The sequence below is a fragment of the Oncorhynchus tshawytscha genome, linkage group LG09 (genome assembly GCF_018296145.1).
Source record: "Oncorhynchus tshawytscha isolate Ot180627B linkage group LG09, Otsh_v2.0, whole genome shotgun sequence".
NCBI classification, from domain to species: domain Eukaryota; kingdom Metazoa; phylum Chordata; class Actinopteri; order Salmoniformes; family Salmonidae; genus Oncorhynchus; species Oncorhynchus tshawytscha.
The window spans coordinates 50,744,717-50,758,860 of NC_056437.1; the positions used below are offsets into that span (position 1 = coordinate 50,744,717).

At 40.7% G+C, this 14,144-nt stretch overlaps 1 protein-coding gene across 2 annotated transcripts in view; it reads left to right on the forward strand.

Annotated features, from left to right (window-relative positions):
* The first annotated feature begins 479 nt into the window (after positions 1 to 479).
* The window catches only part of lg09h5orf15 (linkage group 09 C5orf15 homolog), a 31,737-nt gene continuing 18,072 nt past the window's right edge, over positions 480 to 14,144 (forward strand). Inside the window, exon 1 of one of the 2 annotated variants that reach the window (XM_024432207.2) lies at positions 480 to 629. In XM_024432207.2, coding sequence (XP_024287975.2) covers positions 518 to 629 — 112 coding nt within the window. In that variant the 5' untranslated portion in view covers positions 480 to 517. The remainder of the gene's footprint in view (positions 630 to 14,144) is intronic. The other variant, XM_024432206.2, reaches the window with a different exon arrangement.

Below are 14,144 nucleotides of genomic sequence, written 5' to 3' on the forward strand. Positions count from 1 at the left end.
CTACTTCAGACTATAACTGTTCAATTCTCTACGATAAGACTCCTCCAACATCGTTTTCGAGAATTTGAAAGTATGTCCAACCGGCTTTACAACCGCAGACCACGTGTGACCATGCCAGCCAAGAACCTCCACATCCGGTTTCTTCACCTGCGGGATCGTCTGAGACCAGCCACCAGGACAGCTGATGAAACTGAGGAGTATTTCTGTCTGTAATGATTGGCTGGGCCTCGCTCCCGGTGGGTGGGCCCCAGTCCAGTAGTGAAATCCATAGATTAGGGCCTAATTAATGAATTAAATGTACTAATTTCCTTATATGGACTGTAACTCAGTAAAAATGTTGATGTTGCGTTTATAGTTTTGTTCAGTATTACATAAAGCTATCTTTCCAACTGATCAGACAGTCCTTAATCCCCACTCAAGTGTCAAGTACAAAGGACCGTTCAGTTTCGGGTGTCATCTGTTCTACGTCACCTTTTTGCATTTCAACCACGCCCCTTAATGAGCCCTCACAAACAAGATGGCGACTTGCAGGAAGATGAGACGTAGCTGGAAAATTCAATGTTTCGTGTTTATCTTGTTACAACTGTTTACTCCCAACTGTATTTCGGCTCCACCGGCAACCCAAAACGGTATGTTTAATATTCAAAACGAAGTTACCATGTTTTATGGTTAGTTTTATGTTGAGAGGGAGCTATATGAGCGAATGTAGCTAGCTTTCACCTGAACCAGTATCTGCTTTCACCTGAATTAGTATCTGCGTTCAGCTTTCACCTAGCTACAGTAGCTAGTCGACGACCAGCTCCTGCTGTGCCGCCGACTGAGGTATATGGTTGCCGCATAGTGACTTGCCAATGTGTCAGATGAGGAGCATGGCAGCCAACTCTGTCAGAAATAGAAGTCCGGGTTAAAATTTTACAGGCCTAATCATCTAATCTGTCATCAGTGACCATTAACCTTACCTAACGAACGTTAGTTTCCAATCCTAGCCACAGCGGGTTCGCTAGTTTGGCGTCAGAGTGAAAGTAAAGATTCATTTTGTCAACGATTCTGCTGATAATTGGTAGTTAGCTAGCTAGTAGCACAATGCTTTCGTGTTAGAATCATATAATTCATTATTCGAATATGAATTTAATATTAATGGTTAGAAAACCCACTTTATAGATACTATTTTGGTGGCAACAAGCCAGCTAGTTAGCGAGTTATTTGGGGGTCTTGGACTCTAATTCCAGGTTTGACTGAAACTGGACTGGACTGTCCGACCAGGTGTCCCTCACCATGTATCTGAAATAATAAGCATTCTGTCAGTGAAATGGAAACACTTCTCTAAGCGGAGACCCAATAAGGAAATGTCAACAAAATGATTTCCTTATCACAAGCCTACTTATAAAATATTTTCGTTTTCTGCCTGTACATTTTAATATCAACATGTTTTACTTGATAATGCTGTATATGGTATTGATATAGAGCTTATCTTCATGGGAATACTTTTCCAAGGTCCTTATTGCCTTCTGAAAATGTCTTGAGGACGAGGAAAATATCATTTTTCGATACCAGAGCAGATTGTTTTGGAGAAAAAACTACAACTCTGGCCTTATCGTCTCATATAGCTAGTCAAGGCCCTTTTGTGCTAAAGCCGAACTGCTATGAGTTCCTTTTTTAGGATCATTGATCCTCTTTTAGGAGCATTGCATGATGCCACATTCATGGAAAGTGAAACCATGTGGCCTATTCCTACCATCCAAATTGACATGACATGCTATCCATAAGTCATTCTCAACAGTAGCCCATTCACTGTGCCTTGTGCCGGCAGATGTGATTGCCCCCATAGTTTCTTGAGTTACGGAAAGAGCCCATCTGTCGACCTGTCATCCTATTGCATTTAACCTGTTATGAGAGCATTTCTTTACCATGTTATGTATCACAATACTCAATACCAAAACGATACCACAGCAAAAAAAAAGGCATATTAGCCAAAGGCACAGAATGACACTTGATCCAGACACAAACTCAGCTACTGCTCTTTGCAATCGTTGGGCATCATTGCATTAGAAAAATGTTACGTCAATATTTTTCAGAAAAGGCCATGTAGTCATTAAATCAATTGGACTTTTACCAATTTAACGACATAACATAATGGATGAATGTGTATTCAGTAGGAGTGTGTGCATGCATTGAGTTATTGAGCTTGTTTTGGCTGATGTCATCTGTAGCCTCATGGAAATCTGTTTCTCTGAAATGTGAGACTTATTTGTATAGAAGTAGCTTATTTTTAAACATTTTGCACTTTCTTTAACCAATAATCTTGGGTTGCAGTTTATCAAATTGACATCAAGTTTTTTTCTTCGTTTTAGCTAAAACTAACCCTTAACCTAATTATCCTAATGTGCTACGTTAATTCTACTAACCCGATACCGAGTGGCGCAGTGGTCTAAGGCACTGCATCTCAGTGCTAGATACAGCCTGGTTTGATTCCAGGCTGTATCACAAACGGCTGTGATTGGGAGTTCCATAGGGTGGTGCACAATTGGCCCAGCGTCGTTAGGGTTTGGCCGGGATAGGCCGTCATTGTAAATAAGAATTTGTTCTTAACTGAGTTGTCTAGTTAAATGAAAAATAAATAAATACAAAATGATCCTAACCTGCTACATTAATTATCCTAACCTTATGCGTAAATTATCCTAACCTGCTACGAAAAGTAAATTCTAAGATCCCTTGTATCCAAATCTGCCCATCGGAGCCATACAGTCAGTTAGTTCGCTGAGGCAGTAGATCATCTTAGAGAGATGTGAGAAAGAGACCGATTTTTTAAAAGTTGATTAGTAATGTTTTGGTGGCAATCATCTTTGAAACCAGCATATGTTACATCATGGTTTGCACATTATCAACAAGAAACTACTAGGCTAGTGAATTTGTTAGTTTTAGCTGTCAGCTAGCATAGCAAGGAAAGTTAGCTTACAAAGCTGGAAGCTACTGGTATCATCTTGCATTATAAAGTGTTCTAGCCTTTATGGACATTGTTTTGTGAAGAGTAATTAAGTTTCAACTAATTAAACTGCTGATGCCTCTCACCAAGTCACCTAAGGGACAGTTCAACATTTTATGGCCACAAATAACAATAACTGTAGTGACCCTGTGTTTATATATGTGGATATCGACTTTACCACTTCAGAATGCTTTTGTGGCACAGTCAATGCCACACAGAGCTCCGGGCCAGAAGGTTGAGGGTTCGCAGACCACTACGGATGAGCTAACTCTCCCTGCCTGTTTCATTAGACCTACAATACAATCAGAGCTGGCTGCAGACAATGACCAGTTTGGTGCAAATCTGATTTTCAACATTTTGATGTAATATATAAAATGTATGCAATGAATTTTCCAAATGCACCATATCCAATAGGCAAAACAGACTTTAGGCGCTTCAACATGGTTTGCATTTTCAACACTACAATCTGCACATTTTGGCTGCTGGAATTATATACTGAACAAAAATATAAAACGCAACATGTAACAATTTCAATGATTTTATGGAGTTACAGTTCATATAAGGAAATCAGTCAATTGAAATGCATAGATTAGGGCCTTATTTATTTCACATGACTGGGCAGTGGCGTAGCCATGGGAGAGCATAGGACCACCCACTAGGGAGCCAGGCCCAGCAAATCAGAATGAGTTTTCCCCATAAATGTTTATTAAAGATGAAACTGAGGAGTAGTTCTATCAGCTGTTTGGGTGGCTGGTCTCAGACAATCCTGCAGGTGATGAAGCTGGCGTGGTTATACGTGGTCTACGGTTGTGAGGTCAGTTGGATGCTCTGCCAAATTCTTTTTTAAGATGTTGGAAACAGCTTGTGGTAGAGAATTGAACATTCAATTCTCTGGCAACAGCTCTGTTGGATATGCCAGCAGTCAGCATATCAATTGCACGTTCCCTCAACTTGGCATTGTGTTGTGACAACTCCATATTTTAGTAGCCTTTGTGCACCTGTGTAATGATCATGCTGTTTAATCAGCTTCTTGATATGCCACACCTGTCAGATGGATGGATTATCTTGGCAAAGGAGAAGTGCTCACTAACCGGGATATAAACAAATTTGTGCTCAGAATTTGAGAGAAATTAGCTTTTTGTGCACATGGCAAATTTTTGAGATCTTGTATTTCAGCTCATGAAACATTGGACAAACACTTTAGATATTTTATATTTTTGTTCCGTATATTTTGGATGAATGTGCGCAAGTAGCCGACAGGATACTTTTGAACTAGCCTAACCAGATTACAACTTTGACTGGTTGTGTTTATGACACACATAAAGAATAGCTGGTCAGAACGGAAAGGCAGAGCAAGCTTTCCTGAATAACTGGGCCTGCTGGGAGCATACAGTGACAAGGAAAAGTATGTGAATCCTTTGGATTTACCTGGATTTCTGCATAAATTGCTCATCAAATTTGATCTGATCTTAATCTAAGTCACAACAATAGACATATAGTGTGCCTAAACTAATAACACACAAATTATTGTATTTTTCTTGTCTATATTGAAAACATACTTTTCCCAACCTACACTATGAGTGTTTAAATTGTGTGAATCCCTAGGCTAATGCCTTCTCCAAAAGCTAATTGAAGTCAGGAGTTAGTCAACCTGGAGTCCAATCAATGAGACAAGATTTGAGATGTTGGTTAGAGCTGCATTGGCCAATAAAAAACCCTCACATAATTTGAGTTTGCTTTTCACAAGAGGCATTGCCTGATGTGAACCATGCTTCGAACAAAAGTGATCTCAGAAGACATAAGATTAAGAATTATTGATTTGCATCTAGCTGGAAAGGGTTACAAAAGTATCTCTAAAAGCCTTGATGTTCATTAGTCCACGGTAATACAAATGGTCTATAAATGGAGAAAGTTCAGCACTGTTGCTACACTCCCTAGGAGTTGCCTTCTTGCAAAGATGACTGCAAGAGAACAGCGCAGAATGCTTAATGAGGTTAAGAACAATCCTAGAGTGTCAGCTAAAGACTTCTAGAAATCTCTGGAACATGCTAACATCTCTGTTGACGAGTCTACAATACCTAAAACACAAAACAAGAATGGTGTTAATGGGAGAACACCACAGAAGAAGCCACTGTTGTTAAAAAAAAAAAACAGTGCTGCACATCTGAAGTTTGCAAAAGTGTGTTACTGGCAAAATATTCTGTGGACAGAAGAAACACAGCGCGGTGTGTGGAGAAAAAAAGGCACAGCACACCAACATCACCATACTTTACAGTTGGAATGAGGTTGAGGGAGCATCATGGTTTGGGGCTGCTTTGCTGCCTCAGGGTCTGGATGGAAAAATGAATTCCCAAGTTTATCAAGACATTTTGCAGGAGAATGTTAGGCTGTATTAGAGGTCGACCGATTATGATTTTTCAATGCCGATACTGATTATTGGAAGACCAAAAAAACGGCCATACCGATTAATCGGCATATTTTTTAAATATAGTTTTTTTATTTTTTTAAAATTGATTTGTAATAATGACAATTGCAACAATACTGAATGAACACTTATTTTAACTTAATACATCAATAAAATCAAATTAGCCTCAAATAAATAATGAAAAATGTCCAATTTGGTTTAAATAATGCAAAATCAAAGTTTTTTTAAATTTTTATTTCACCTTTATTTAACCAGGTAGGCCAGTTGAGAACAAGTTCTCATTTGCAACTGCGACCTGGCCAAGATAAAGCATAGCAGTGTGAGCAGACAACACAGAGTTATACATGGAATAAACAATTAACAAGTCAATAACACAGTAGAAAACAAAGGGGGGAGTCTATATACAATGTGTGCAAAAGGCATGAGGAGGTAGGCGAATAATTACAATTTTGCAGATTAACACTGGAGTGATAAATGATCAGATGGTCATGTACAGGTAGAGATATTGGTGTGCAAAAGAGCAAGTAAATAAATAAAAACAGTGTGGGGATGAGGTAGGTGAAAATGGGTGGGCTATTTACCAATAGACTATGTACAGCAGCAGCGATCGGTTAGCTGCTCAGATAGCTGATGTTTGAAGTTGGTGAGGGAGATAAAAGTCTCCAACTTCAGCGATTTTTGCAATTCGTTCCAGTCACAGGCAGCAGAGTACTGGAACGAAAGGCGGCGAAATGAGGTGTTGGCTTTAGGGATGATCAGTGAGATACACCTGCTGGAGCGCGTGCTACGGATGGGTGTTGCCATCGTGACCAGTGAACTGAGATAAGGCGGAGCTTTACCTAGCATGGACTTGTAGATGACCTGGAGCCAGTGGGTCTGGCGACGAATATGTAACGAGGGCCAGCCGACTAGAGCATACAGGTCGCAGTGGTGGGTGGTATAAGGTGCTTTAGTGACAAAACGGATGGCACTGTGATAGACTGCATCCAGTTTGCTGAGTAGAGTGTTGGAAGCCATTTTGTAGATGACATCGCCGAAGTCGAGGATCGGAAGGATAGTCAGTTTTACTAGGGTAAGCTTGGCGGCGTGAGTGAAGGAGGCTTTGTTGCGGAATAGAAAGCCGACTCTTGATTTGATTTTCGATTGGAGATGTTTGATATGAGTCTGGAAGGAGAGTTTGCAGTCTAGCCAGACACCTAGGTACTTATAGATGTCCACATATTCAAGGTCGGAACCATCCAGGGTGGTGATGCTAGTCGGGCATGCGGGTGCAGGCAGCGATCGGTTGAAAAGCATGCATTTGGTTTTACTAGCGTTTAAGAGCAGTTGGAGGCCACGGAAGGAGTGTTGTATGGCATTGAAGCTTGTTTGGAGGTTAGATAGCACAGTGTCCAATGACGGGCCGAAAGTATATAGAATGGTGTCGTCTGCGTAGAGGTGGATCAGGGAATCGCCCGCAGCAAGAGCAACATCATTGATATATACAGAGAAAAGAGTCGGCCCGAGAATTGAACCCTGTGGCACCCCCATAGAGACTGCCAGAGGACCGGTGTGTTGGAGAAGAAAGTAAAAGTGCAATATGTGCCATGTAAGAAAGCTAACGTTTAAGTTCCTTGCTCAGACCATGAGAACATATGAAAGCTGGTGGTTCTTTTTAACATGAGTCTTCAATATTCCCACGTTTGAAACACTATTAGCGTGCACTCCGCTAACTAGCTAGCCATTTCACATCGGTTACACCAGCCTAATCTCGGGAGTTGATAGGCTTGAAGTCATAAACAGCGCAATGCTTGAAGCACAATGAAGAGCTGCTGGCAAAACGCACGAAAGTGCTGTTTGAAAGAATGCTTACGAGCCTGCTGGTGCCTACCACCGCTCAGTCAGACTGCTCTATCAAATCATAGACTTAGTTATAACATAATAACACACAGAAATACGAGCCTTAGGTCATTTAATATGGGCAAATCCGGAAACTATCATCTCGAAAACAAGACGTTTATTCTTTTAGTGAAATACTGAACCGTTCGGTATTTTATCTAACGGGTGGCATCCATAAGTCTAAATATTCCTGTTACATTACACAACCTTCAATGTTATCTCATAATTACGTAAAATTCTGGCAAATTAGTTTGCAATGAGCCAGGCTGCCCAAACTGTTGCATATACACTGACTCTGCGTGCAATGAACGCGAGAGAAGTGACACAACTTCACCTGGTTAATATTGCCTGCTAACCTGGATTGCTTTTAGCTAAATATGCAGGTTTAAAAATATATACTTCTGTTTATTGATTTTAAGAAAGGCATTGATGTTTATGGTTAGGTACACATTGGAGCAACAATACGCACCGCATCGATTATATGCAACGCAGGGCACGTTAGATAAACTAGTAATATGTGTAGTTAACTAGTGATTATGATTGATTGTTTTTTCTAAGATAAGTTTAATGCTAGCTAGCAACTTACCTTGGCTTACTGCATTCGCGTAACAGGCAGGCTCCTCATGGAGTGCAATGTAATCAGGTGGTCAGAGCGTTGGACGAGTCAACTGTAAGGTTGCAAGATTGAATCCCCCGAGCTGACAAGGTGAAAATCTGTCGTTCTGCCCCTGAACGAGGCAGTTAATCCACCGTTCCTAGGCCGTCATTGAAAATAATAATGTGTTCTTAACTGACTTGCCTAGTTAAATAAAGATTAAATCAAGGTGTAAAAATCGACCAAATCGTTGTCCAAAAATACCGATTTCCGATTGTTATGAAAACTTGAAATCGGGCCTAATTAATCGGCCATTCTGATTTAATCGGTCGACCTCTAGGCTCATCTAAAACCAAGCCCATAGGAACATGGGAAATTCATACCTTACATATCCTGTACATCCACCTAATATACCACTCACCTTTGTCCCTGCCAGTTCTAATGACAGAAACCTCTTCTCAGGGAACTCCTATAGACTTATTTGACAGGATGTCAGCACTGATTACTAAATCCTATTCTCTTTATCTTACTTCAATTTTTTTTTGTTAATCAGAATTTGACCTCTTTTTATCTTAATTTCCCATTTTATGGTCTCAATTTGAAAGGTTGAAGCTCAACACCAATTGAAGCTCAACAGAAGTTGGGTGATTCAACAGGACAACAACCTAAAACGCAGAAGTAAATCTACAACAGAAGAAAATACACCTTCTGGAGTGGTGCAGTCAGAGCCCACCTCAACCCGATTTGCGATGCTGTGGCATGATCTCAAGAGCAGTTCACACCAGACATCCCAAGAATATTGCTCAACTGGAACAGTTTTGTAAAGAGGAATGGTCAAAAATTCCTCCTGACCGTTGTGCAGGTCTGATCTACAACTACAGAAAGCATTTGGTTGAGGTTATTTCTGCCAAAGGAGGGTCAACCAGTTATTAAATCCAAGGGTTCACATACTTTTCCCACCTTGCACTGTGAATGTTTACACGGTGTGTTCAATGAAGACATGAGAACTTATCATTGTTTGTCTATTAGTTTAAGCAGACTGTTTGTTGTGATCTAGATGAAGATCAGATCAAATTTTATGACCAATTTATGCAGATATCCAGGTATTTCCAAAGGGTTCACATTGCCATTGTATGTGGCAACTGTTCACATTATTATCAGTAGCAGGGTAAAATCACTGGGGAAGCCAAGATGTTCGTTCATATGCCTTGCGACGTGATATACAGTTGAAGTGGGAAGTTTACATACACCTTAGCCAAATAGTTTTTCACAATTCCTGACATTTAATCCTAGTAAAAATTCCCTGTCTTAGATCAGTTAGGATCACCACTTTATTTTAAGAATGTGAAATGTCAGAATAATAGTGATTTTATTTCAGCTGTTATTTACTTCATCACATTCCCAGTGGGTCAGAAGTTTACATACACTTAATTAGTATTTGGTAGCATTGCCTTTTAAATTGTTTAACTTGTGTCAAACGTTTTGGGTAGCCTTCCACAAGCTTCCCACAATAAGTTGGGTGAATTTTGGCCCAATCCTCATGACAGAGCTGGTGTAACTGAGTCAGGTTTGTAGGCCTCCTTGCTCGCACATGCTTTTTCAGTTCTGCCCACAAATTTTCTATGGGATTGAGGTCCGGGCTTTGTGATGGCCACTCCAATGCCTTGACTTTGTTGTCCTTAAGCCATTTTGCCACAATTTTGGAAGTATGCTTGGGGTCATTGTCCATTTGGAAGACCCATTTGCGACAAAGCTTTAACTTCCTGACTGAGATGTTGCTTCAATATATCCACATTTTCCGTCCTCATGATGCCATCTATTTTGTGAAGTGCACCAGACCCTCCTGCAGCAAGCACCCCCACAACATGATGCTGTCACCCCCGTGCTTCACGGTTGGGATGATGTTCTTCGGCTTGCAAGCCTCCCCCTTTTTCCTCCAAACATAACGATGGTCATTATGGCCAAACAGTTCTATTTTTGTTTCATCAGACCAGAGGACATTTCTCCAAAAAGTATGATCTTTGTCCCCATGTGCAGTTGCAAACTGTAGTCTGGATTTTTTATGGCAGTTTTGGGGCAGTGGCTTCTTCCTTGCAGAGTGGCCTTTCAGGTAATGTCGAAATAGGACTCGTTTTACTGTGGATATAGATACTTTTGTACCTATTTCCTCCAGCGTCTTCACAAGGTCCTTTGCTGTTGTTCTGGGATTGATTTTCCCTTTTCGCACCAAAGTACGTTCATCTGTAAGAGACAGAACCCCTCTCCTTCCTGAGCGGTATGATGGCTGCGTGGTCCCATGGTGTTTATAATCGTGTTCTATTGTTTGTACAGATGAACGCGGTACCTTCAGGCATTTGAAAGTTCCTTGTAAGGATAAACCAGACTTGTGGTCTATAATTTTTTTTTCTGAGGTCTTGGCTGATTTCATTTGATTTCCCCATGTTGTCAAGCAAAGAGGCACTGAGTTTGAAGGTAGGCTTTGAAATACATCCACAGGTACACAGCCTAATTTACATAATTTGAGTCAATTGGAGATCAGAAGCTTCTAACGCCATGACATCATTTTCTGGAAATTTCCAAGCTCTTTAAAGGCACAGTCAACTTAGTGTATGTAAACTTCTGACCCACTGGAATTGTGAAACATTGAAATAATTTCTGTAAACAATTGTTGGATAAATGTATTGTCATGCACAAAGTAGAATCCTAACCGACTTGCAAAAAGTATAGTTTATTAATAAGAAATGTGTGGAGTGGTTGAGAAATTTGTTTTAATCACTCCATCCTAAGTGTATGTAAACTTCCAACTTCAACTGTAGGCCTAAAGGCTGAGACCATAAGATGCCACAGTGGCAGAATAAATGGTCATGTAAGTTAATGTTTCCTATTTTTTCGGACCAATAAACAACCATTGATTTAGAACCACAGAGGGTTACCGCAAGTTGTAAAGAAAACAGGAGCTGCCTCCACTCTTCCAGCACCATTTCAACATCATCAAATCACCTCTGCTTTGTCTAATCTAGTGACAACTGAAATATCAAAAACCATTTAGTCCAATTAATGTAAGCTACATATGATGTGGCTGTCCATAATTCTGATTTCTGTGTGCGTGCAAGTAGAAAAACATGTTGACTCACCCTACTTGTAGAGAAACGCCAATGCCATCCTCTTTCATGTTGATCACTCTGTCATACAGTGCACACTTAAAATGTTTTGTTGTCCAAGGCTACCTGGCTAAAATGCATGCTCACTAGCCTAACTTCCTTTCATGGGCAACTTTAGCTACTTAACATTAGCCTTCTACATCTAGCTACATATTGAACTTCCATCCTCAGGCCAGGGGCACAACAATGTATGAATTAATGATTGGATCAGAATCGCTGGCCAGTACAGAGAATTAAGTAAAACCACAAGTCCTTATCCCTATCTCCATCCATGTGTAACAGTATAGCTTCCGTCCCCTCGCCCGACCCAGGCTTGAACCAGGGACCCTCTGCGCACACACCAACAACGGTCACCCACAAAGCATCGTTACCCATCGCGCCACAAAAGACACGGCCCTTGCAGAGCAAGGGGAACAACTGCTTCAGGTCTCAGAGTGAAGGATGTCACCCGATTGAAACGCTATTAGCGCGCACCACCGCTAACTAGCTAGCCATTTCACATCGGTTACAAATGGCTAATTTAGGACAGGGCCAACTTTAGCTAGCTGGCAAGCTAACCACTGGAGAACAGCAACACAAAGAGATGCAACAATTCAAGTTTTTCTGTCACTGATGTATGCTCTCAATAGGATTAGTTGGGAGTGATGCCAAATCCAAGCGGGCTTCCCTTGACGCTTTATTATTATTATTTTTGGTACGCCAGGACCATTCACAGTTAAGCTTGCTCAGTTTAGCTCAACACTGATTACCCCTTTTTTTTAAATCATTTTTTTGTCAAGGGAGGCCAGATGCTCCGTGGCTTGCCTTGCCTTCAATTCTATGGGCGGCAACAACGTCATACTCGTTTGGAACAGACGGCATCAGATAATGGCCTACACGTAGAGAGACAGAGGGGCGCTGTTTCACTCGCTCAGAGGCTTTCTCCTGTGAGATGCATTCAGCCTCTTGCGAATTGAAGCAAAATGGTGAAACACAGAGAGCGGAAAGATACATTATATATACAGTACCAGTCAAAAGTTTGGACACCTACTCATTCCAGGGTTTCTTTATTTGTACTAATTTATACATTGTAGAATAATAGTGACGACATCGAAACTATAAAGTAACACATGAAATCGTGTAGTAACCAAAAAAGTGTTAATCAAATCAAAATGTTTTCGCGATTCTAAAAAGCAGACACCATTTGCCTTCATGACAGCTTTGCATACTTGGCATTCTCTCAACCAGCTTCATTAGGAAGTAACCTGGAATGCATTTCAATTAACAGTTGTGCCTTGTTCATTAATTTGTGGAATTTCTTTCCTTTTTGATGAGTTTGAGCCAATTAGTTGTTGTGACAAGGTAGGGGTGGTATACAAAAATAGCCCTATTTGTTAAAAGACCAAGTCCATATGGCAAGAACGGCTTAAATAAGCAATGAGAAATGACTCCGTCATTACTTTAAGACATGAAGGTCAGTCAATGCGGAACATTTCAGGAACTTTGAACGTTTCTTCAAGTGCAGTCGCAAAAAACATGAAGCACTATGATGAAACTGTCTCTCATAAGGACCACCACAGGAAAGGAAGACCCAGAGTTACCTCTGCTGCAGAAGATAAGTTCATTAGATTTACCAGCTCAGAAATTGTAGCCCGAATAAATGTGTCACATGGTTCAAGTAAGACACATCTCAACATCAACTGTTCAGAGGAATCAAGCCTTCATGGTCAAATTGCTGCAAAGAAGTCACTACTAAAAGACCCTATAAGAAGAAGAGACTTACTTGGGCCAAGAAACACGAGCAACATTAGACCGGTGGAAATCTGTCCTTGAGATTTTCGGTTCCAACCACTGTGACTTTGTGAGACGCAGAGTATTTAGAATTCAAGGCACACTTAACCAGCATGGCTACTACAGCATTCTGCAGCGATACGCCATCCCATCTGGTTTGCGCTTAGTGGGACGATAATTTGTTTTTCAACAGGACAATGACCCAATACACTTCCAGGCTGTGTAAGGACTATTTGGCCAATGAGGAGAGTGATGGAGTGTTGCATCAGATGGCATGTCCTCCACAATCACCTGACCTCAGCCCAAGTGAGATGGTTTGGGATTAGTTGGATTGCAGAGTGAAGGAAAAGCAGCCAACAGATGCTCAGCATATGTGGGAATTCCTTCAAGACTGTTGGAAAAGCATTCCAGGTGAAGTTGGTTGAGAGAATGCAAAGCTGTCATCAAGGCAAAGAGTGGCTACTTTGAAGAATCTCAAATATATAAAATGTTTTCATTAACACTTTTTTGGTGTTACTACATGATTCCATATGTGTAATTTCATAGTTTTAATGTCTTCACTATTATTATACAATGTAGAACATAGTAAAAACAATAACCCTTGATTGAGTAGGTGTGTCCAAACTTTTGACTAGTACTGTATGTTTGTTAGCTGGACATGCAAACACTGCTGAGTACTAAACTGTAAACCAATTACAATTTGTGTGCTGTCTTTGCTGATCACGTCTGCCAATCACTTTATTTGTATCTAAGGTAGTAGACAGCTGCTCACATCTTGAGAGGAATCTGTCTAACAAACTGCCATCAAGTATTTTTTATTTGTAATCAAAACTATGAAGTTATTGATTGTGTTACGTTTCTATGCAAGCTATACAATGACTCCCTACTCTGCACACCGAAACCTTGTTAAAACTAGCAAGATAGCTAAATTACTAAGTAGATCTGTTGCTAGCTAGCAGGATAAGATCGCTTTATCGCTAGCTAGTCATTTCGGTACGAGGAGCATTTTAGCTTTCTGTTCATTCCAAGTAATGATTTAAGACTACAAAAATCTATAGGTAGTCTAGCGGTTAAGCTTGTTGGGCCCGAGCCGACTAGGTGAAAAATCTGTCTGCCCTTGAGCCTCCTGTAAGTCGCACTGGATAAGAGTGTCTGCTAAATGACTAAAATGTAAACGCCCCTCTCTGCATCGTTCACCATGGTGGGATCCTTTCAGTACGCGTATGTGGCCTGGGCACACAAATGCTACTAGAGAGAAGCACATGTTGATGACAGTTCTACAGTCTTCATCAAGAGGCCCAGGCTTTTGGCATAGATGGCAAACCTCTTTTC